Source organism: Equus przewalskii, chromosome 1 (assembly GCF_037783145.1).
Source record: "Equus przewalskii isolate Varuska chromosome 1, EquPr2, whole genome shotgun sequence".
NCBI classification, from domain to species: Eukaryota; Metazoa; Chordata; class Mammalia; order Perissodactyla; family Equidae; genus Equus; species Equus przewalskii.
The window spans coordinates 139400832-139422995 of NC_091831.1; the positions used below are offsets into that span (position 1 = coordinate 139400832).

The 22164-nt window shown below is 48.8% G+C and overlaps 1 protein-coding gene across 2 annotated transcripts in view; it reads right to left on the minus strand.

Moving 5' to 3' along the window:
• The window catches only part of GLDN (gliomedin), a 51033-nt gene that overhangs the window by 8721 nt on the left and 20148 nt on the right, over positions 1-22164 (minus strand). For both annotated transcript variants that reach the window (XM_070624385.1, XM_070624389.1), the window contains exons 2-6: positions 19498-19549; positions 12825-12842; positions 12342-12449; positions 2654-2791; positions 1905-2051 (exon numbers count right to left, since the gene is read on the minus strand). In XM_070624385.1, the coding sequence (XP_070480486.1) occupies positions 1905-2051; positions 2654-2791; positions 12342-12449; positions 12825-12842; positions 19498-19549 (463 nt within the window). The remainder of the gene's footprint in view (positions 1-1904; positions 2052-2653; positions 2792-12341; positions 12450-12824; positions 12843-19497; positions 19550-22164) is intronic.

Below are 22164 nucleotides of genomic sequence, written 5' to 3' on the forward strand. Positions count from 1 at the left end.
CTGGGCTTTCTAGGAAAGGCCAGGCCCACTTGCCTAGACAAATTCTGAGGCATTCAAATCACCTCTGTGGTCACTAGAGAAGCTCACAGAACAATCTGGAAAGTTTTCTTATCAGGGAAAGAAGGGGGCCGGACCCTTCACGATCTCTAAGCTTCTTTACCTGGACAAGGCTATGTTTCTCTGAACTCCTTCTGTCATCGATGAGAGCCATCTCAGGGACCTGTTATGACTCCCCCACAGGCAATCCTGCTGCCTGAGTTTCATGTGGAGTTTCCACTTATGAACTTGGGCTTTGCAAAGAAAGGGACAGAGAGACCCTCCTGTTCTTAGTCTGAAGAAAGGTTCTCATTAATTCCTGTCGTATCAACCTGCTTCTAAAGCTGTGGGGGTGGGAGGGGGTTAAAGAAATGGAAGTGGAGCAGGAAAGAGGGCCAAGTTCAGATGCCGGATGCCTGGCAACCGACGACTCATTTCTCAGAGGCAGAGTGGAAGATAATGGCCTCTCATTTAAAGCAGTTTTCACAACTCTGGGGCCCAGCCCCTGCCGACCAGCCTCCTGGTAGACAGGCGAGGCGGAGGAGAGAGCTTCTCCAGGCAGCCCCTGTCACCAGCTGACAGAGCCTCTGGCAAGTTAGAATTCTGCAAAAGCTAGGGTCAGCTCTCCACTCCTCTCTCAGGCGAAGGTTCCCGCTCAGTTCCATCTCCAAGGAGGCTGAGCAAAGGGCTGACGCTAATGGAGGGGGTGGCGCTGATCGCCAGCCACGGAGACACCGTGCTGCGATTTAACATCATGCTAACTGTTGGGCAGGATTATAATCAGGCTCCCTTATGGGGCAGGGGTGACATCTTTGAAGGTACAGATTCGCCCACTGAAAGCTGTGCGCCCCTCAAATGTCTTCCAGAAAGAACAGTGCCCCAGACAGAACGAAAGGCCATTTGGGAAAGTGGCAGTGGATCCACAGCAAGTGTGAGTGAAACCCCAGTCAGGAGCCTCCTGTCACCACAGAAGTCACGGCATCATGTTATGCCTCCTCGTAGCCCGAGCAGGTGAGTGGGTCCAGGTCACCCCTTTTGGGAAGAAGTTCCAGCTTCACTGTAGAAGCTTTTTCCATTAATATGCCTCTTGATTTCTGATCAGCTTTCAATCCTATGGCCACCCCTGTCACAAACTGGCCAAGAACAAGCCCTCTTGGCCTGCCAGAGATCAAGCATTCCCTGTCCTTGGTGGGCTTAGTCTCAAAGGGTGAATTTCCATCTCTGAAAAGAAGATGCTCTGAGAGCAAGGCCTTTACAGTCAGGCGCACATGGGTTTGAGTCCCAGCTCTGTCACTTACTAACTGAGTGACCTTGGGCAAGCTGCTTAGCAACTTGGGGTTTAGTTTTGTATCTGTAAATTGGTGACAATAACAATTCCTGAATTATAGGACTGTTGTGAGAATTAAATGAACTAAGCACTTAGCACTGTGCCTGGCACATTATTAGCACTCAAACTTAGTGGTGGTGATGGTAGTACTGTAGTATTTGTGCGGAGTTAACCAATCTGAACCTCCCCATCATCTCCTCCAGCATCAGTCAAGCCCGCATGCTCCAAAAGTGAACAGCTTAGCCCTTGAGACTGTTTCAGGGGAGACGGATGGTGGATTTGGTAAGGAAGAGGAATAGTCTGGTGATAAACGAGAGAGGCGAGGGAAAGGGGTGGGAGGCCCAATGCTAAACCTGCCTCCAGTCCTCATCCCGGGGGCAGACGGCTCAGGCCTCCCATGAACGTGTTGCAAGTGGGAGCTCTGGCTTTGGACAAAATCTCCTCCCTCTGTTTAAAAAATCTGGTCATAAAGCCAGGTAAAGTCTGAGAGTTTGGGATCACTAGCAAAAGAGGCAGGTTCCCTGGGGCAGGGCTTGGCGACCTGAGCACTGGCCGTTGAACATGTTTGGCTGCCGAGACCCTTTGGATCTTCTGCTTCCAGGGGGCCCTGGGGGACCTGGAGGGCCTGGAGGCCCAGGGGGGCCAGGTGGGCCTGGCGGGCCGGGTAGGCCTTGGTCACCTTTGGCACCTGGAGAGAGAGAGAGACAAGGAGAGGGGGAAGAGATTGATTAACGAGCCGTGATCAGAGACTGGGTGTCACACAGGGAAAAGGAGAATGAGGTGCTCCAGGGAGGCTCGCTGGACGTCCCCTCCCAGAGCTAACTGTGCTCCAGCACTTGTCCACGCAGAGATGAGGAAGCAGCTATAGTAGGTGTTGACTTCCAACTATGTACCTGGAGCTGTGCTAAGCCGTACCTCAACTTTGAAGAAAATGCCTGTGCTTTCTTTCAGTTGTCCTCTGAGGTATTTTAAGTTGCTTGCTTACTTGTCTTGTTCTAGATCGTGTTGCATTTAATAGATGTTTGGAAAAAGGAAACTGCCTTCCTCCTAATTCACTCCAACCATGACATTTAGACCTGAATGATCTAAGATCCCAGATTTGGTCTTGCCAGCGCTAGGGTAACACACACAGTTTTCTCCCTTTTGAAAGCACAGAATTCTAGAACATGCTGTAAAACAGATGGCCACAAAAGGAAAATGAGAGAAAACCCAGAGCAGCCCTTATATGAAAACGCGGGCAGGTCTCCAGGCCTGTTCCCCCTCGGAGAGGCCCGAGCACCAGCCTCTTACCTGCGGGGAGCACATCGTTGGACACGTCTCCCTTGTCCCCCTTTTCACCCTTCTGTCCTGCTGGGCCTTCGTTTCCAGTCAAGCCCAGTTCACCAGGGTCTCCCTTTTCCCCTGGATTTCCTGGGGCTCCAGGTAGCCCTGAGAAAAAGATGATTTATTAGCCTCTTGTGCCAGAAATTCTGGTACATTACTTTGTAATACTATACTTTGTACTTTTAAGGCGAAGCAGCTTCAAAAACCAAATACATAACGCTTTATAACCATTTTAGGATAGCAGCGTGGCCATAAATTCATTAAAGAATAGTATTTCCAGGTGGCTCTGCTGGAGTATTTTTAGAAACGTTTGGCTGGGACAAGTTGGAGAGAGGAGTGAACCACAAGAGGGACAGTCACAGCAAGAACAGAAAGATGGTGAGGCCCAATCAGAAGTCGGGCCCCACCCCCACGCAGGACCGAGGGAACCCTGAGAGGAGCCGGCTTGGTGCTGTCATGGTGGGTGTTGTTATCCGCATTATTAGGTTTATTCCTCACAACATATTGGAGTGGAGGCTGGGAAGTTATCCTTATTCTCATTTTCTAGAAGTTGGAACTAAGGCCTACAGTGGTTATAGCTAATGCCGCTAAGTGAGCAGCAAAGATCTTCTGACTCCGTGACCACTGTCCTTTCCTCTGACATTCCAACGTAAAATGCTTTTAACCAAAATAGCAAAACAGGTAAAGTTGCTCTAGGACAGGCATTAAGAGGGATGGTGATAGCGTGAACAAATTGCAGTGGGTGGGATTTCTGCCTCTGCTCATGGTGAGCCATCACTACAGGAATTGCAGTCCTGCCACACACAGCTAGAAAAAGCTGACATCTACGCAATGACTCATCTCAGCACTGGACCATGGCCAGCACAGGATTCTGATCCCTGGGAAAAAGGAGCAAACGAGGTTCATAATATGATTGTCCCAGCTTACTACTGGCAGGTAGTTTCCAGAGAGCAGTACAGGGACAGAGAACCCACAGAGCCTGGTGATTTCATTGAGTTGAGGAGACAAAAACCAGAATTTGGGAGGTGAGGTGGCTAGAATTTGGGAGACAGAATATGAGAGAGGAGATAGTTGTATAGAAAGAGCTCTGGAGAACTTCAGAGGGGTTTCCTTGGGTCTTTGGCTGAGTCATGATCTGTGAAACCCTACAAGGCAGGAAAAGAATCAGCAGAAAGCAGGTGACTGCACCGCTCTCAGAGCTTACACAGGGGACGTGCTCATTCCTCCCAGTCCAGGCAGAGAGATCTCACAAAAGGATGGGATATTGGGTAGAGTCCTTGGAAGAGTCTTGTCTTAGCAGTGGGGCTAAATTAGCCCGAGAGTCAAGGCTGCTGTGGATCCATCATAACAAGGCTTAAAAACAAGCTCCAAAGGGATGAAAACTGATCTGCAAATAGTCTAACTGCATGCCAGAACAGAGTCCAAAGTTTAAATCATTCAGTCAATGTAATAGAGCAAATTAACAATGTAAGCAAGCAAAAAAATCATGATCATCTCAATGGATGCAGAAAAGGCATTTGATTAAATCCAATACCCATTCTTAATAAAATTTCTCTCAAACTAGGCATAGAAGGAAACTTCCTCAATTTAAAAAGTGTCATCTGTGAAAAACCTACAGCTAACATCATCCTTAATGGTGATAGACTCAATGCTTTCCCCCTAAGATCAGGAACAAGACAAAGTATCTTCTCCCATCACTTCTATTGCACACTCTACAAGAGGTCCTAGCCAGTACAAAAAAGCAAGGAAAAAGAAAGAAAAGGCATACAGCTTGGAAAGGATGAATTAAAACTGTCTTTATTTGCAGATGACATGATTATTTATGTGGAAATATCTCAAGGAATCTATAAAAGAGTTACTAGAAGTCATGAGCACCCTGGGGCCCTGGGAGGGAAAGTGATTGCCTAAGATTGGGCAAAGGAACTGCCGGGTATGCGTCAACTAACATGAGACCCTATTGCAGGGACCACGTGCTCATTTTGATAACAGCCTCGTGGAGATGTTGCTCAATAGAAACGTTGCTCAAAGTAGGAGAGATTTCAGGCAACAGAGAAGAGCCAGAGGCACACTTTAGTGCAGGCAAACCTTTAGTTCCTCTCAATGCCTACAACCAAGAGGGCTTAGGCTCCATTGCCTTTTCTAATCACCCTTGACAAATAGAAATGGCAAGCAATAGGATATATTGGAGTATATGAGGAAGCCATTTGGTGTAAACCTAATTCGGCCTGACTTTGTTTTTCCAAAAGGGCCTGACCTCGGCTGTTGAGCATGCATTGTATATCTGCTTTAGACATTGCCTATGGCAAGAACAAAGGCCCTTGAGATAAAGGTGCAACTTCTCTCCCCATCCCAACGTTGGCATTCCCTTAAGGATTAAGCATCTTTCCTTAGGCTAGGAACTGATTGCTGCACTCACCTGTGACCACCCAGCTCAAGACCACAGACTTGCTTTCTGCTGCACCTGCTAAGATAGCAGACCCACTACCTGCTGTGTCCATCAAGCCCTGTGCCAACAGGGCAATCTTGTGACTATTGTGGGAGGGGCATTTCAATCATATGTGAAACATCCTGTTTGGGGATATATAACCACTCTGTATACTTCTTTGGTGTCCTTTCTTCCTCGAGTAGAAAGGCCCTGGGCCATGGTCCTCAGATTTTAGCTCAGAATGAACTCTCCCAAATTTTCATTTATAGATTGGTTGTGGATTATTTTCGTCAACACCCTGCCAGTCCCACACCCTTCTTATAGGCTCTGGCTAAGTCATTGCCCATTTGCACCTCTCCTATGCCCCATCAGCTTGACCAATCTTCATTCTCCAGTTATCTTTCTGGCATTGCCATTGTCTTCCCTCCAGATTTGAAACCAAGTCTGGACTGCCCCCACCCTCACTTCCTGCCAGCGCCATCCCAAGAGAATCACAGAATTCTGGATTAGAAGGCACCTTAGAGGTCATTTGGGCAACCTGCCACCCAACCCTTTAAGTGTCTCTACATCACCTGACTGGCTCTTCTCAAGCCCTTCTGGCAATGGGGAGGTTATTACATCGCATCACACCAGATGGTACTCGAAATACTCCACACTGCTACCAAAGGCAATTATTCCCTCAAACATACATCTGAGCTCTTCATACCTTTTCCTTTATGCCAGAGGAGTGATAAATACTCAAAATGGTTTCTACTCTTCTATATCCAAGGGACCCATCACATGCCATCCCAGGGAAGACAGCAGTGTAGGAAAGAACCTTCAAGTGTTGATCACTGTTAGAAAATGTAGTGAACAGTTTGCTAGATTTCAGCCAACCATAAAAAACACTTCAGTGAAAACCCTGAAATTCAGCTGTAGCTGAGAGTCAGAGCCCTGGGGTTCCCCTCCTCAGCCAGTGGTGATCTGGGGTGGGCACATACACTGATGGAAGAGCTGGCGACCCAGGGAAGAGGATGTGAAGGAGAGCAAGGAAGCCCCTCCATTGTTGGCACTTGTTCTGCCAAGGATTCAGTAACACAGGGGGACAATCATTCCTGGCGGGGGGGGCGGGTCACGGCTTATAATGCTTCTCTCATTATGAGAGATGAGGGCTGGGTCATCCCTGCCCACAGTCATTAAGACATCTTGCTGGAAAGTGATTCACTTGAGAGGAGCCCTTAATCGAGGACCCCTGCATGAGAAGATGTTCTTTTGTCAGTATTTAAATAGGCAATTTGTCACATTATCTGCAGGACACAAAAGACGAGAACGTTGCCATAGAGTCCAGCCAGCACAATGCACCAAGTATAACTGATACCTTCCAAAGGTTTCACATGCCCGGATTTAGCAAAGCTCAGGGAAACGGTATCTTTTAGTTACTTCAGGGTTTCATCTTTCAGGCATTTATTCTAGTCACAAAGAGCCTTTCTGCATCATCATCCTATTTCCCCTTCTTTTCTTTTATTCCTTCCACTTATGCCTTTTATTTTCTTTACCAAAAAGGCCATGTGTGAAATAGGAAAATGTTCCTACTGTACGCAGCTATTGAAGGCAGCCCCCACAGGGGTGGGTATTTAAAGCTCAACATATTAAAGACCTTTGCTTAAGGGTGTATTTTGACCCTTAGCTGGGTGTGCATGATCATTTTTTAGCTTTCGTTAGGAAAGGGTGGGGACGTTTTGTCTATATACAGTCTGTTTTGCCCTCTCGTAGCCATTGCCTCCGAGAATTCCCCTCGTCTTTGTTGGTGAAATCGCCTTGGCCATGTACCGGCCGTGCACTGGTGTCAAGAGTACACCACACCTAATCTCATTCATGAGATTCCTAATCTCATCGGAGGACCTGTGTGTGGCACTTTCTATCCTGCCCTGACTCAGCCGTGCACAGTGACACTATTACACTGTGTGGCCTGGGCCCAGGCATTGTTTGTCCCATGACTCCTGGCAGGTTTTGAGTCAGCACATTCTGCTAGAGAAGAAAGGCCGGATTCTGCGTGCCCAACTCATGTGCTAGAAGTAGCTCTCTGCTGTTTTTCTTCCCCGCTGGCGCCCACTCAAAACAAACCATTTTACCAGCTTTAGAGTTTGGGGTTGTGTGATGTTGCTGGGGTCAACTCCACCAACCTCCCGGCAGGGGGTGAGGGAGGATGTCTTATTTTTGGCAGGACCATCTGTCACAGGCTGAGGCAGGGAGAAAGGGGACCCGAGGGTGTCGCACAAAACCCAGTCCTGAGACTAGGATGAATAAGGAGGGGAGGTGTTTATTTCTGTTTTTACGGGGATTTGATTTTTAGAGATGACACTGCAGCATTAACTCTTAAGTGAGAAAGTGAGAGACAGATGGAGAGAAAGAAAATGCTTGGTTTTGAGGCAACAGAATGTCAAACTTCACAGAAGATGCTAGTTGCAAAACTGACAACATTTCAGTCTCTTTTAGGTCCAATTCTTCTCTCCAAATCTGAGTCAGTGTTTTCAGATGAATATAGGCATTTCAACTTAGAGTTCCTTTTGGTCTAAACCCAAGCTTCTCCTTCCCCATTTTGGGAAGCAGCAGCAACAGTAACAGCTATCACTAACAGAGTGCGTTCTAGTTGTCCGACCCTATTCTGAGTGCTTTATATATATTAACTCATTTCATCCTCCTAACAACACTATGAGGTTGATATTTCATTGTCCCCATTATACAGACGAGGAAATGTGGCACAGAGCAGTTGAGTGACTTGCCCAAGGGCTCACAACTAGTAAGTGGAGGAGCCAGGACTCAACCTAAGCCCTCAGGCCCTGGCTCCATGTGATGATTCCACCAGGGTTCTTAGCATTCCTAAGGTCAGCAACGGAGGCTTATCTGTCATACTTCACCTGTTAGACTAGACCTCCAAAACTCTGATTTTGTCAGGTTAGTCTTCTTCGCAAGAGCCCACGGTGGGTCCCACCTGCTCCTGCAGATGTAAAGTTGAAACCCTTGGCGCCACTGCAGTCTAGGCTGGGGCACTTATGCCCAGAGGCAGCTTCACTAACAGTTCCTCCAGGTGAGTCCTTTCTGTCCTCCCCCTGCAGTGTTCTCCCCGCCTCCCCTCTACTTATTTCCAAGATGTCCATCACACTTTCTCTTGTCCCTTACACTTAACTCTACCGCACAGTCCAGCCTCTACATAGGGTCCTATTGTTCATTACCTGCACAAGAAAGTTTAGCTTTTCTTCTGGCAGCATGACCTGCTGGGCAGAATACAGCAGTCTTCAAGGCAGAATAACCAATTACCGAGTACACGCTGTGGGTAAGATACACCTTCCCTTTCAACTGGGCGGTAAGCCCTTACGGACGGAAACTATGTTCTATTCTTCCCATTCGTGCATGAATTCATTTATTCTTCATTCATCAAGCATTTATTGAGCCTTGAGTGGGGCCTGGCTGAGAGCTGTGCCAAGTAATAGAATATAGAAGATATAGTCTCCCCTTCATAGACAAACACTGGAGCAGACTGTTTAAAAACTGGAACCATGTTAGAGTTGTTGGAACCCAGCCGCCTCCGTCTGTTGATGGTAGAGTGACTCGCCCAAGGCCTCAGAGCTGGTTGGGGATGGAGTCAAGTGCTCCTGGAACTCCTTCCACTGCTGCCCTTTGCCTCGAGAACAGGGAACAAGAGGCACAAAATCAACTCTGCCTGCCTGGCAGGTAATTACTCACTGAACTGTGGGTTCTTGCCCAGGTCCTGCAGGCCTCTCTGAAGGGCTGCCACCCCCCAGCCCTCCCAGTAAGACCCAGCATTGGCTCAGGTCGAGGGCGTCCACAGTCCTACACCCTTCAACAGCTAACGGCACTAGCTCCCAAGGCCCAGGATCTTTCCTGCCCACACCTGCTCTGTGGTACCTCCAATAATGTGTTCTCACAACTCGGGCCCAGTCTCCTTGAGCCTGGAAGTTTAGTGCAGTTGTGGTTAAGAGCAGGGGTCTAGAAGTCAGAGAGACCTGGATTCAAGCCCTCTACTTATTAGCTTTTTTACCCCTTAAATGTAACATTATTTGTATATATATACATACATATATATATATATTTTTTTTTTTTTTTCTTTTTCCTCCCCAAAGCCCCAGTATATCATTGTATATTTTAGTTGTGAGTCCTTCTATGTGAGCCACCACTGCAGCATGGCTACTGGTAGACGAGTGGTATGGTTCCATGCCCAGAACTCAACCTGGGCCACTGAAGCGGAGCGCACCGAACTTTAACCGCTATGCCATCAGGGCTGGCTCATTAGCTTTATGACATTGGACAAGTTATGTCCATTCGTTCAACAATGACTTTATTGCCCTCCTTTGCTGAGTGTTCCAGGCACTGGAGGTTGGGACTAAGCAAGACACATGTGGCCAGGCTCTCATGGCCCTCAGGTTCTCCCTGGGGAGTCAGATCATCAGCACATCAAGGAGCAAACACAAGGAGAGAATTTCAGGATGGGAAACATGTTTTGAAAGAGAGCAAGGAATGTGACTGAATGGGCGAGGCAGGGGCCAGACACAGAGGTCAGGGGTGATCTTGAAGAGGTGATGACATGTGATCTGAGACCTGCCCCATGGGACGGACCAGCCACGTGAGGGGCAGGGAGAGGGCATTCCAGGCAGTGGGCACAGCAGTGCAAAGGTCCTGGGGCAAGGATGGGTTTGGCCTGTTTGAGAAACAGAAAGATAAGGCTTCTTCATCTAGAAAAAATATGGCTAATAAAAATATCCATCTCCTTAGGTTTGTTATGAGGACTTTATGAGATGAGTAGAGAGAGCACTTGAAGGAGGGCCTGATGATAAACTTTAGCTATTTATGTTAGAGTATGTCATAACTCCCTATCTCCCTTTTCCCTGGCTTTGGGGCAAGGACTTTCTGCTGGAGCCCTTGGTGACTCAAGTTCTATCCTCAGCCTCGGTGGAATCTTCTCGTTCTAATGTTGCTGACCCCAGGAGGCCTTCCTCACTGGGAGACTGCCGCAGAGGAGGGTCTGCGTCTTTGCTGCAGTTCCTGTGGGATCTCCAGGACACTGAAGATTTGGTCAACCTCCATGGATAAACAGAATCCGGCAACTTCCCATCCATCCGCTGCTGTCTCCTGCTCCAAGCCTCCTCCTTTCCTCCCTGCAGCCTCCCTCAGCACAGCTGCCGGGGCGACCTCTCATCCGTGTGGCAGGGCAGGTCTCTGCTCTGCCTCAAACGCTCCCCATCTCACTCTGCGTACCAACCACATTCTGCAAATGCCCAGGGCCAACGTGATTTGGCCTTTTTACTTCTCTGGTCTCAACTCGACCATGTTCACCTCTCATCCTCTCTGTCTGGCTGCCCTGGCCTCCTGGGGGCTCCTCAGACTCTGCAGGCACGTTGGACTCACATGCTCTGCTGGAACCCTCGCCCCCACATCCCCCAGGGCGCCCTCTTCCCCTCCTCCAGGTGTTTGCTCAGAGGTCCCTGGCCTCCCAGTCTACAATCACACCCCCATCCACAACCACTTTCCATCCCCTCTCCTTGCTCTATTTTTTCTCTTTAGCACTTAGCACCATGTAACAGACGATACAGTCTACTTATTTATCTGCTTATTGCCTAACAGCCCAGACTCGAATGTAAGCTTCATGAAGGCAGGGGTTTTGTCAGCTTTTTCATTTCTGGATCTCCAGTATCTAGAACAGTACCTGCCATGTAAATATATGTTATATAAATGAATGAACTCTTTCTTTTCAGCCCTCACTGGATTGTGGGTTGCATCATCTCTTGCAAACCAGGGATCTGTCTCAAATCTTTTTGAAAATCACCCCTTTTCCACCTGCCCCATACCCAGTGCTAGTATGGTGGCCCCCTTTCCTCACAGTTGGCCCTCAGGAAACTCCTTGCTGAATCCTGAGGACTGGATCACATTTCTGGGGTCTTCCTGGGATAAACTAAGTGCCTGCACCCTGATGGTCCTTTTTATTCGATACCAATGTTCCTTTATAATTATAATTATTATCCAACACACAATGACCCACTACTACTCCATCCTTCTGGCTGTAATTGCTGGCCTCCTGAGGACCAAGCTGACTCGGACCGCATGTGCCCATCCTCACAGAGGCGGTCCCCAGGAACATGAACGTGTAGGCTTTGCCCAGTGGCAGAACCCCTCGACAATCTTCTCCCTCTCCACCAGCTCTCACTTAAACTGCTTGCAGGAATAACAGCAGAGGTGCTGGAAGGGATTGCTGTGCTGTCTCAAAGAAACTTCCAGTAGTTCTTCTAGCCCAGGGTCTGTCTGGGTGAGCTGGGGTAGCAAAGCCAAGAGGTGGAAAATCAACCAGAGCGTGTGGCGGAGGCTCCAGCCTCTGCAGGGGCTAAGAGCCAGGCCTCCCTAGAAGCGTCCTGAGCAGTCTCTAGGAGCCTCCGCTATGCCAGGTGCCAGCTTTCTGCAGTGGCTCTGCCCAGTCCTTCTCCACAGACTCCTCGGGACTGGTGCTCTGAGCTCTTCAGAACTTTCCCCACCATGACCCCCAGCCTCCTGCCAAGCCCCGTCTGAGTCCCTCTTCTCACTGCTCCCTGGACACATCAGACACCGTGGTGCTTCCGGGCCTTTGCCTGGGTGATGCTGCCGCTCCTAGCAGGTAGAGCAAGTCCCTCAGAGATGCCAGCCACATCTTTGTAACCATCCTATGACCCCTGGGTAGGAGACCCGGACAACTGGGGCCATACCTCAGGGAGGCTGTTATTCTCCTCAAGTTGTTCTCGCTATTCCTGTAGCCAGGAAAAGGTAGGGGCCAACATGGTCAACCGATTTTCAATCAAACACAAAGTTTTGCTGGGAAGGAGAAGTCAGTGAGAGGGCGAGGCAGGAAATAACCCTCAAAAGAACTTGGGGCATCGCACGTACAACCATCACACAGCCCATGGAGTGCCCCTCCCCAGGGCTGCCCGCTCTTGCCCCTTCCATCGGTCGGTCTGCCTCAGAGCAAGCAGAAGGGTGGCGAGCAGCTCCCACAGACACGGCTTCTCTAACTGGATAAGCCTTTGTCAGAGTTGAACCAACAAGAATGCCTTTGGCACCACAGAGCACAGGAGTCTCCAGACAGGAGTGAAACCAGCCTTGCGCATAGAGAGGCAACACTGCATCCCCAGTGCACACAGCTTTAGCCCATCCAAAATGCAAGAGGGAGACAAGCAACAAGAAAGTTAATTAGAAGAGTTGCCAAAATACCCATTTTTCCTCGTTTTCCATTTGCTCCTTTTTCGCCTTTTAGGCCCTGGGGACCAGGCTGTCCATCTGATCCATTGTGTCCTGGTAACCCGCCAATTCCTGGGGGTCCTGTGTCAAAATGTGGAAATAGGAACATTTAAAAAATCTTCACCGAAGTTAACGTGATTTCTTTTAGCCAATGAAACAGGATAGGCATCCATGCCTTTTCCAGATTCCCTCCTGCTTCTTCCCTTTCTCCTCTACCTTTGCTGCCTGCGCCTGAAGAAGTGACAGGGCGGGGGGGCAGGGGGGAATGGTGACGCAGGGTCTCAGGTGGGAGGGATAGGAGAGCTCGTGACTAGGGGAGAGAAGGAGGGGGCCCTAGTCGCAGTCGGGCTGCCTCCAGACTCTTCCCCCTTCCCCACCTCAGTCCCTTCCGAGGGGTCCTGGGGAGCCGGCCCCCCATATCCTCCCCATGAACTAGGGAAGTCCTCGGGCTCTTACCTGGTGGGCCAGGTGGTCCTACAACAGAAAAAGAAATTTAGATGATAAACCATGGGTGGAAGAAAGCAAAGCCAGCACCACAACCCAAAAAGCAAGGAGCACCTTCCGCCTTCAAGATGTACTAACCACCTTCCGGCCCTAAGAAACCGCCTCTTCTCTTTTATGTAGAACTCAGTATATTTTCCCCAAAGATCCTTAAAAGCAATTCAACAAAGACCCATTTGCCCATCAAAGCCACTTTTGCTTAAGTTTCAATGGACCAAGAATAATTTCTGAGCTGGATTCACTATAGATTAAATGAGGTTTGGTGACAATGCAGGTGGGTGCCAGCGCAACCCTGGCACGGGGTAGGTCTCAGCAAATGGCAGTGCTGTCATCACGGGGCTGAGAGCTGGCTGTCATGAGAGCAGTCCTAAGGGCTCTCTTCCAACCACCTTGTCTCCTCTAGGCCACTGAGGCGAATTGAGGGCAGACGCTGGTTCACTGGGTGTCTGTTTGTTGCATGAAATAGCCTGAGAAAAACTGAGAGCCCAGACCAGGTAACAGATACCTCCCTTAGTGTATAACTACCCAAGGATCTAAGGGGTTCAGATGAACCATTTACACATAATCTAACAAAACAATTTTGCTTCCACAAATAGGAGAGTCTTCTTGTCAATTCTGTTCCAGCACTCAGACAAGCCAGCGAGGTTGTGATGTGAGCAGCTGAGGTCCTTTTGTTTCTCCAGATCACGTATAATGATTGTCAGTATTGGAGTGGGAAGGTCTTCCCGTAAATCCAAGCTTGTGACCTTTCGGAAAACCATCATTTGCTAAGCACTTACTATGTGCACTAAAGCCTACTGAGAAGCAGAAATCTTGGCCCCTGTGTCTGTTGTGTTTACAACCTAACTGGGAAAGGTTGACACTTTGAAACCACAATGAAATATGAGGGAGTGACAGGAAGCAACCTGTAGCAGTTTGGTCACACAGCAGTTTGAGAAGGCCTCCAGAGATGGTGAGCCTTGAGCTGTGGCACTAAGGAAACAATGGGCCTGAGGTGGCTGCAGGGGTGAGGGCTGGGCGTCCCAGGCAGGGGACCAGCAGGAGCAAAGGTGGGCACATGCACGATTCCGGGTGAGAGAAAGGAAGAAGATGGGCCAAGCCGGCACGCCTAGAGATAAGGCTGAGTAAGTACTCAGGTGGTGGATGTGGGGCAGAAGCACTCGAATGCCGAGCAGAGAGGTGTGATGGTATCTGTGAGGCAGTGGGGAGCTACGGTAGACTCTTACACAGGGGGATGACACCGTGAAATCAGTGTGCGTCTGAGATCTTCCCTGTAGATGGAAGTTGAATAGAACTAGGAAGTGAGATGGGGGGAGGGGAGAAAATACCCAGAGAATCTTTGTAGTTAAAATTAGGGACAAAGTTGTGGATAAATGTAGTTGGTGACTGTAGAGTTGTAGCAAAAGCTAGAAATTCAAGAGGTATTTCAGCGGAAGATTCCATGTCTGATTGGGTAGAAGACAAAGAAGGAGGCCTCTCTGATGACTGGGAGCCAAGGATACTGATGGAGAGAGGCTACTTGACACAGACGTGAGGACTCTTGGGAGAATGTGTGTTTGAAGATATGCTTTCAATACATACGATCCTGCTTTGAGCAAATGTGATTTGCTGAAAATGGCACCACATTTTCTAGGATTGGTGCAGTCTGTAGCAACATGACTCCACTACCAGATGGCATGCACACACACACACACACACACACACACACACAATGGTAAGGGGGTGATATGGAGAGCTGACAGAGGTCAGAAGAAATCAATCAATCAATCATCACTCCCAACTCCAGATGGAGCCAAATTCAGATGTGCAGATGGGCAGAAAAAAAGGTAAACAGGCAAGAATTGACTGTAGATAGCAGGTTTTGAAAGTTCCCAGGACAGTCCAATAGCCATTTCCACGCAGCAGGACTATGGGAGCAAGGTCCTGGCTGGAGCTCTATATTTAGGACACATTAGCCATGGCCAAGGGGGTCCCTATGGTGAGGTGCGTAGATGAGGGTTTCCTGGCATTGACCTGAGGTCCACAGACACCCTGTGGCTACAGTTCCAAGTCACTTGAGTCCATAGAATCACCTGGCATGCTTGTTAAAATGCAGATACCTGGGCTCCATCTGGAGATTCTAATTCAGTTTGGATTTAGAAGCCCAGGAACCTTCATTTTTACCAAACAGTACACATGGTTGGGATGCTGATGGTCCTGGGTTCCCCTGACCTGATGTGAAAATTTTCTGGGTAAAGAATCAGTCACTATCAGTAGATCCTTAAAGGAGATCTTCAGACCCTGACCCTAAAAAGGTTGAGAGCTAATAGTCTTGAGACAAGAGGAAAATGTCTAGGCCAAATTTCAGGATGGAGAGAGAGAAGGGATACACCCATCTGGAGGGAGGCAGGGGCAGGAAGAAGCACCAGGAAAGAGAGAGAGCGATCTGAAGACGTAGGAGGGAATCCAGCAGGTCCTCGGTCCTGAAGCTAATGGAAAGAGAATTCCAGAAGAGTTGATGGATGACAAGGGGTTCCAAAGAGCTCTTGGAGTGCTATAGCAATGCTGAGCCTTTGTCCCAGTGTCTTCTCAGGATGCCAGGGAGCTGCCCAAGGGCCCCTTATACTCAGAAGAAGCCTCAAGTATGTGTCATTATAATAGTGTAAAATGTTGGATAGCATGTGCCAACAGGGCATTTAGAAAGCTGTTTTTCAGAATGTTTTCTCATCTCCTGCCCCTTCTTCCCTTCCTGAATAACAGACCCTCTAGGAATACACATGGACAGCCACGTTCATGTTAACACTGCATGCAGGGCAGTTGACAGGGCCCCACACTCAGAAACGGCTCCACACTGGGTTTAATGCTCTGTGGTCACCATCTAGAAATTCTTAATAATACTATCTTTGAATCTGTGTTTTGTAGACAAAGTCTGATGGGAGGATGGAGCACATTCCAGGAGGCCTGGAGCCTTGGTTCATGTGTGGTCCTGCCTCCACTGCCTCGCTGCCTCTCCAGGACAGGTTTTCTGCCACCTGCTGCCCTGCCCCGTGATGTGTCCTCCCCACTCCTGGCCCCGTCAGTGACTGCTGCCACTTTCCATCCCAGTGGGGGCCCCGGGGAGAGTGCAGGGAAGGCTAGGGTTACGTGAATGCCCTGCATGCCTGAGCCACAGGGTGAGGCCCCTGTGCCTGTGAGTGTCTGCACTGCTGGGTAAGTGCCCACACCTCAGGGAGTAAGGCCTTAAATAGCAAACGAAAAGCCCCACCACAGCAGGTCAAGAGTAAGATGTTGGAGGAAAGGAAAAAGCCTTTTTTCTGCATTTTCGCTTTGCCCTGGGCCCTGCAAATGACGTCGCTGGTTCTGATTATCCCCACCCCACATTCCTGGCCAGAGTCGATTAGAATTGGCTGGATGCTTGATAAGAGCTGTGCCACTTAGATTTATTTTTTCTCCCTAAAATCTAAAATTGGCCCACAATGCCCTTAGTTCTGTAAACTAGACATAAACCCGACGCTGCCAGGCCTGGAGTACCTCCGAGGTCAGTAGTCCTGATTCTCTCCCACTCCTATCCCTGCAAGGACTCCCTGGGACTCTGGACTCATGACGCTGGCCTCAGCTTCAAGGCCAGACAGGAGTTCTGGCCAAGGCGGGTATGGTCTCCCCTTCCCCTGGGAGTCAGGCATGCTTGGCTCTCCTTCAGGGATGGCCTGAGAGGGCCCAAGCACTCACACTTGGAACTGGAATCTACCAGCACTAAAACAACAGGCTAGTTTGTTCAGCGAGGCCAGTTGAGTGAAAACATGATCAGCTGCCCTAGCTGTTTCTGAGGAGAGCCTGTCCATTCACTTACCAAAGGTTGCACTGGCTATCGCTCTGGGGCCTCAGTTCCCACCCTATGTTTGCTGGTACACCCTCTGCAGCCGCCCCCGTGACTAAGCTATTGGGCCGGACCCAGGGTACCCGACTTGGCAAGGTACCTTTCCTAAACTGCAGCTTTGGTCCAATCCCATTTATTTGGTGCATTTCAACTTTGGACTATGGCCATGGCGATCTTAAAAAATTAGAGTAGGGATGGCAAATAGGTTTTATTTCAACTGCCAATTCTAACCCATTAGGACAGCTTTCTGAAACAGCAGAAAAGCAGGCCATGAGGCCATGCTCAGCCGCAACTGTGATTCTTTACTGATGTCTGCCTTGGTATGAGATAAAGAGTAGTGACAAGTTTCCTCACGGATTGGAGTCACTGGGCTGCAAGAGAATAGGCTATGTGGATCTGAAGCGCTTCTGCCCCCACAGCAATGTGGCAAAGTGATGGTTTAGAGATTTTTCCAACAAGCCCGTACGAGGAGGCCATTGGGAGTGAAGGACAACCCAAGAACCCACCTTCTTCATTCTTCAGGACACCTGCTCTTCCAGGAGCTATGCTCCTGGGGTCCCAAGGAAATCTGGGTTCAGGGGTAAGATGCATCCAGAAAACCATATGTTGTTTGACCAAACTCCACACTAACAAAAACTCCTACCTACCTACTCTGGTTGGTGAATTGCCCTCACTGTTCACGTGAGATGTCGCAGGCTGCACAAGACTACACAGCATCTGTCCTTGTCCCCGTAGCAACCACAGCTGAGTCCACGAAAAGGAAGGGGAATGGGGTCTCATGGTCACAGCTGGACTAGCCTCAAGTCACAAACGCCAGCCTTTTCAAAGGTGAATCCAGTGTAAAGCCAGATCTTGTCCTCAGGCCCCAGGCCCAGGGTCTGCCCTGGCAGTCCCTCCTGCAGGATTCTTCCTGGGGCTCTGGACCAAGACTGTCTGCCCCTCCCTCTGAAGTTGCCAATTCAGTCCTGGGTCCTGTCACCTCCCCTCCCCCAATCCAGGCACCCTGGTCTATCCCAGGTACCACCTCGCTTTGCAACTTGTACTTTTCATACCTAAGTTTTAATTGGAGAGCTTTCAAGCTAGCACGAAAAGAGAAGGTGGTGGCTTTTGAAAAGCATTTCGAGGCGCTAAAGAATAACCTCTTCAACCCATTTCCAGCTCAGCTGCGATGCCCTGCCCCCATCAATCTCCCCTAAGTGGTCTCAATAGCTCCATCCTGCATTCACTCAACAGCCGGGCTCTCCTTTTATTACTATAAAAATCAAAAAGGAAGAGGCTTTTCCTGTGCCTCTCAACAGGGCTTTGTGCCTGTAATTCCATCCATCCGAGCGTTTCTCTAGCACTGATTACTGTCACACATGGCAACTCTGAAAAGGGAGTTCCAGAGATGGAAGAAAGGTGCCTAAGCCACAAGAGTTTCAGAATAAAGGACCAAGCTGTTCTGAAGACGCTTAATTTTCCGTGAAGGCTGAAATGGGACTTAGTAATTCAATTAGCGTCTCCCAAGAAGCCACAGAATTACAGCTTTCCTCTCAGAGGCCAAAGTGAGTAAGAGTCAGACTCGGACTCAGGGTTCCTCAGGGAAGCGTCTTCCTTACCAGCCCAGCATCCTGGCTTAATCACTTACACAAACCACAGGTTTAGTCATTCAACAAACTCACATTGCACTCCTAATGCACAGCAGGTAATGAGAGGCACTGGGGAGAATATAGCAGAGAGAGTGAGGTTCCTTAGACTCAATACACACTGCACAGGGTTTCTCAGCCTCCACCAGGGACCTCCTCAGAGCCAGGGGCCCTAGACTAAGGAGGCCAGACAAAAGCTTCAGATGGCTTCCAAGCATGTGGGTGTCTTTTAAAGTCCATGAGAGTTGTGCATTTACCCCATAATAAACTTTTAATGCAAAAATAATGTCCCTGTTTCCTCAGAACGCTATGCCCCGTTTGGAAAGACCGGAAATGCAGTGTCTGAAATCAGGCTGTATAAGCCCATCCTTGGCCCTGACTGGAGCCTGAGAGGCAATGAATTGGGAGACTGAGCTGGGGTCTGTGTTTTCCCTGGCCCCCAGCTTCTGAAGGCAGGTGTCCCTCCCCTCAGGGCAAAGGCAGGACTCTGTCAGACTCATATCAAATCCACTGCCCCCCTCCCCTGCCCCATCCATCAGCCTGCCTTGTCCCAAGGCTGCACATGCCTCCTGCTTGATCCCCTCCCTCCTGTCTATTTGTCCTCGATTCACTGAGCGGAGGGGGCAGAGTGGCACCAACCTCTACGTTTCCCCAGCACACAGTAGGCACCACACAGAGCACTTTTCATAAAAAGGGTTTTCTTAACTAATTAGCAGTTTGCTTCTAGAGTTTCCCATTCATGCTGGATGTAGGATGTAGGGAAAGAACTACTTCTGGTTAGAGAACACTATTCTCCAGTAAGAGAACTCTACCACTTAGCGCAGTCTTTTTCCTTTCTTTCTTTTCCTTTTTAAAAACTAACGGGAATAAGGGAAAACATCCATGGCCTCTGTTCAAGGAACCACACGCTTCTAATTACCCAAGACCTAGTTATTTTCCATGGCTCTATTTCTATGGCAATACTGAAAATACTATTTTTCATAATTATATTACAATTGATATTTAGCTCATTAAAAACATCTGGTAAATAAACCAACAGGACTTTTTATAACCTCAAGTGTTCCTAGGTGTTCACTCTGCCCCAGCGCTTTGGCCAGCACACATGTTTGCGGCGTGAGTGGCCCGCGGTCAGTGCGGGCCAGCCTACCTGTCAGGCAGATGCCCTTGGTGCTGTTGCACAGGTCCACCATCACTCGGATCTGTGGGAAGAGAGGGTGGTTAACAGCCGCACCATAGGCAGAGGGCCCTGAACTTGCCCTTTATTCAGACAAGTAGAAAGCAAGTGCAAAATGTAACTTCAGGAGACTATGCAGAGGTCTGAGGAAAAGTTAACCTAAAACTGAAAAGAAACCCTTAAAAGATCTAAAGATTTTTGACATCAGCAGCTCATCTCCCAACGTCATCAACAGAAGCTCCTTGATTTCTATCAAACTCTGAGGAGGCAGAGGATGGGGAAGGCATCGCCAAACCCAAGTTTCAAGGTTGTAATGAGCCGGCCCCCCAGAGTCTGGAGGGCGCAGTCCGTGGGCCTGAATAAAACGGGTCGGTGTGCTTAGTGGTCAGGAGCAAGTGCTTACTAGCTGGGTGAGCACGGGCAAAGTACTTAACTTCTTGACGCTTTGGTTTCCTCTGAAAATGGAGATAAGAAGCTCCTGCCTGAGGGTTAAGCCAGCTCCACGTCTGGCACATGGAAACTGCCCCTGGATGGTAGTGACTCTCATGCCACGCGGACCCTACCTTCTCACTACTAGATGGCCACCTGCGGTGGGTGGTCACTGCGCCCGTGGTATCAGCCTGACACTTGGTTCCCACACAGCCACTTTGCACCCTTCTCCCGTCCATTCTTCACCCTGCTTCTAATGAGCATCACAAAACCCCAGTCTGATGGGTCCAGCCCTGATTCAAACACTCTTGTGATTCCTTGCTGCTCTAAACATAGAGCAAAACTCCTCCTTCTCCGGCCTCACTTCACACCACTCTCCTCTCCCTTCTCTGCCTCAGTTTGCTCATCTGTAAAATGGAGATATCAATAGCATTTACTTCTTAGGATTGTTGTGAAGAGTAAGTGAAATTATTATAAGTGAAGTTCTTAGAACAGCGCCTGGCATGTGGGAAGCACACACAAAAGTGTTTTCCATTTTGTGGAGGCAGCCAAGAGTGCAGATGGAGGTCTGGATTCTGAAGTCAAACTGCCTGTGTTCATATCATGGCTTTGCCATTCACAAGCAGTGTGACCTTGGGGAAGTTACTTAACTTCTCTGTGCTTCAGTGTTCTCGTCTGTAGATAGAACTAATAGCACCTACCTTATAGCATGGGTATGTGGATTAAATGGGTGAATACATGCAACACACTTAGAATTGGGCCTGGCACATGATAAGCATGCTCTATTTATGCTATTGTTTTGATGGTTCCTTGAATGTGCCAGGAATGCCTTAGTTATTGTACCGATCTACCATCCAAGAAGCAGTTTTTAGACCCAAGTGATATGGCATTTCAAAACTGTGGGAGAAAAACTTAGTTAAGAAATGGAGTTGAGACTGCTGGATAGACATTTGGGGGAAAAAACAAAGGCTGGATCCCGACTTCACTCCTTACACTAAATAAGTTAATTAAGTGACATTGATCAAAAAGTTAAAAGTTAAAAACATACTAGTGAAAGAACTGGAGGAAAACCTGGGAAAAATATTTATAATGGCATTAAAGCAGGAAAGATTTTTCTAAGAAACATCTCCTATACTATGTAGGAAGAATGTGATAAATTCGACTGTCTCATAATTTAAAATTTCTGCAAGACGTAAAATGCTGCAAGCAGTAACAAAGGAGAAACACAGTCAGGAACATAATTGCGAAGGGCTGGTCTCTTAAGAGCTGTTAGGAAGCAATAAGCAAAGGAACAAGAAATCTGGATGTAAGATTCGAGAATGTTGAAGCTGGAAGAGGCTTCAGAGCTCGTTGTCCTGGGGGCGTCAGGTACGATCCATCCATGAGGTGGCCATGCTCCCTCTCCAGGTGGTCTCCCATCCCTCCCTCCCTTCACTCTGCTCCAGTCACACTGGCCATCATCACAGGCCTCTGCCGTGTGTGGATGCTGTGCCTACATCTTCACTGAGGCCTCAGCTCAAATGTCACCTCATCAGGGAGGCGTTCTCTGACTCCCCAACTAAAAGTAGCCCCAGCAGCCACTCCCCATCAGCTCATCCAACTCTTTGTCTTGGTGACACTTATCATTAGCCAATGTTATCTTATTTATGTATGCATTTATTTATTACCTGCCCCCGCTCCACAAAGAATGGAAGCATTTTGAGAGCAGGAGAACTTGTTCTCTCTTTTGTCTGTATCCCCTGTGCATAGAACAGCGCCTGGTTCCAGGCCTAGAACTTCTCCCCTGGGGAGATAGCGTTGAAGTCGGGAAGCACATCAATGCTCTCCACGGGAGAGCTTGCCTTGAGAGGAGACAACAAATTGCTAACCTGGGTTTATGATGTGAGAATCCAATGGTGTTGGGAAGAGAGTGGGTGAGGTGCAGGAAGAAGTCCTCAGCAGTGATGGGAAGTCCCTCCCAACGCAGCCACTCTAGCTTGGAGGACATATTTCATAGGAACAATGACCTGAGCGCAACAGAAAGAACGGCACCCACAAGAGCTCAGGCTTAACGTACCCTTGGTCAGCATGTCACTGAGGAGGTGGAGTCATCTCCCCAGAGGAAATGCCAGTACATCAGAGTCATCTCCCCAGGGAGCAGATCAATGCAGCAATGGACGGGGACATAGGACACTGCATGGAGACTTGCTTTCAGATTGACAATATATGGTA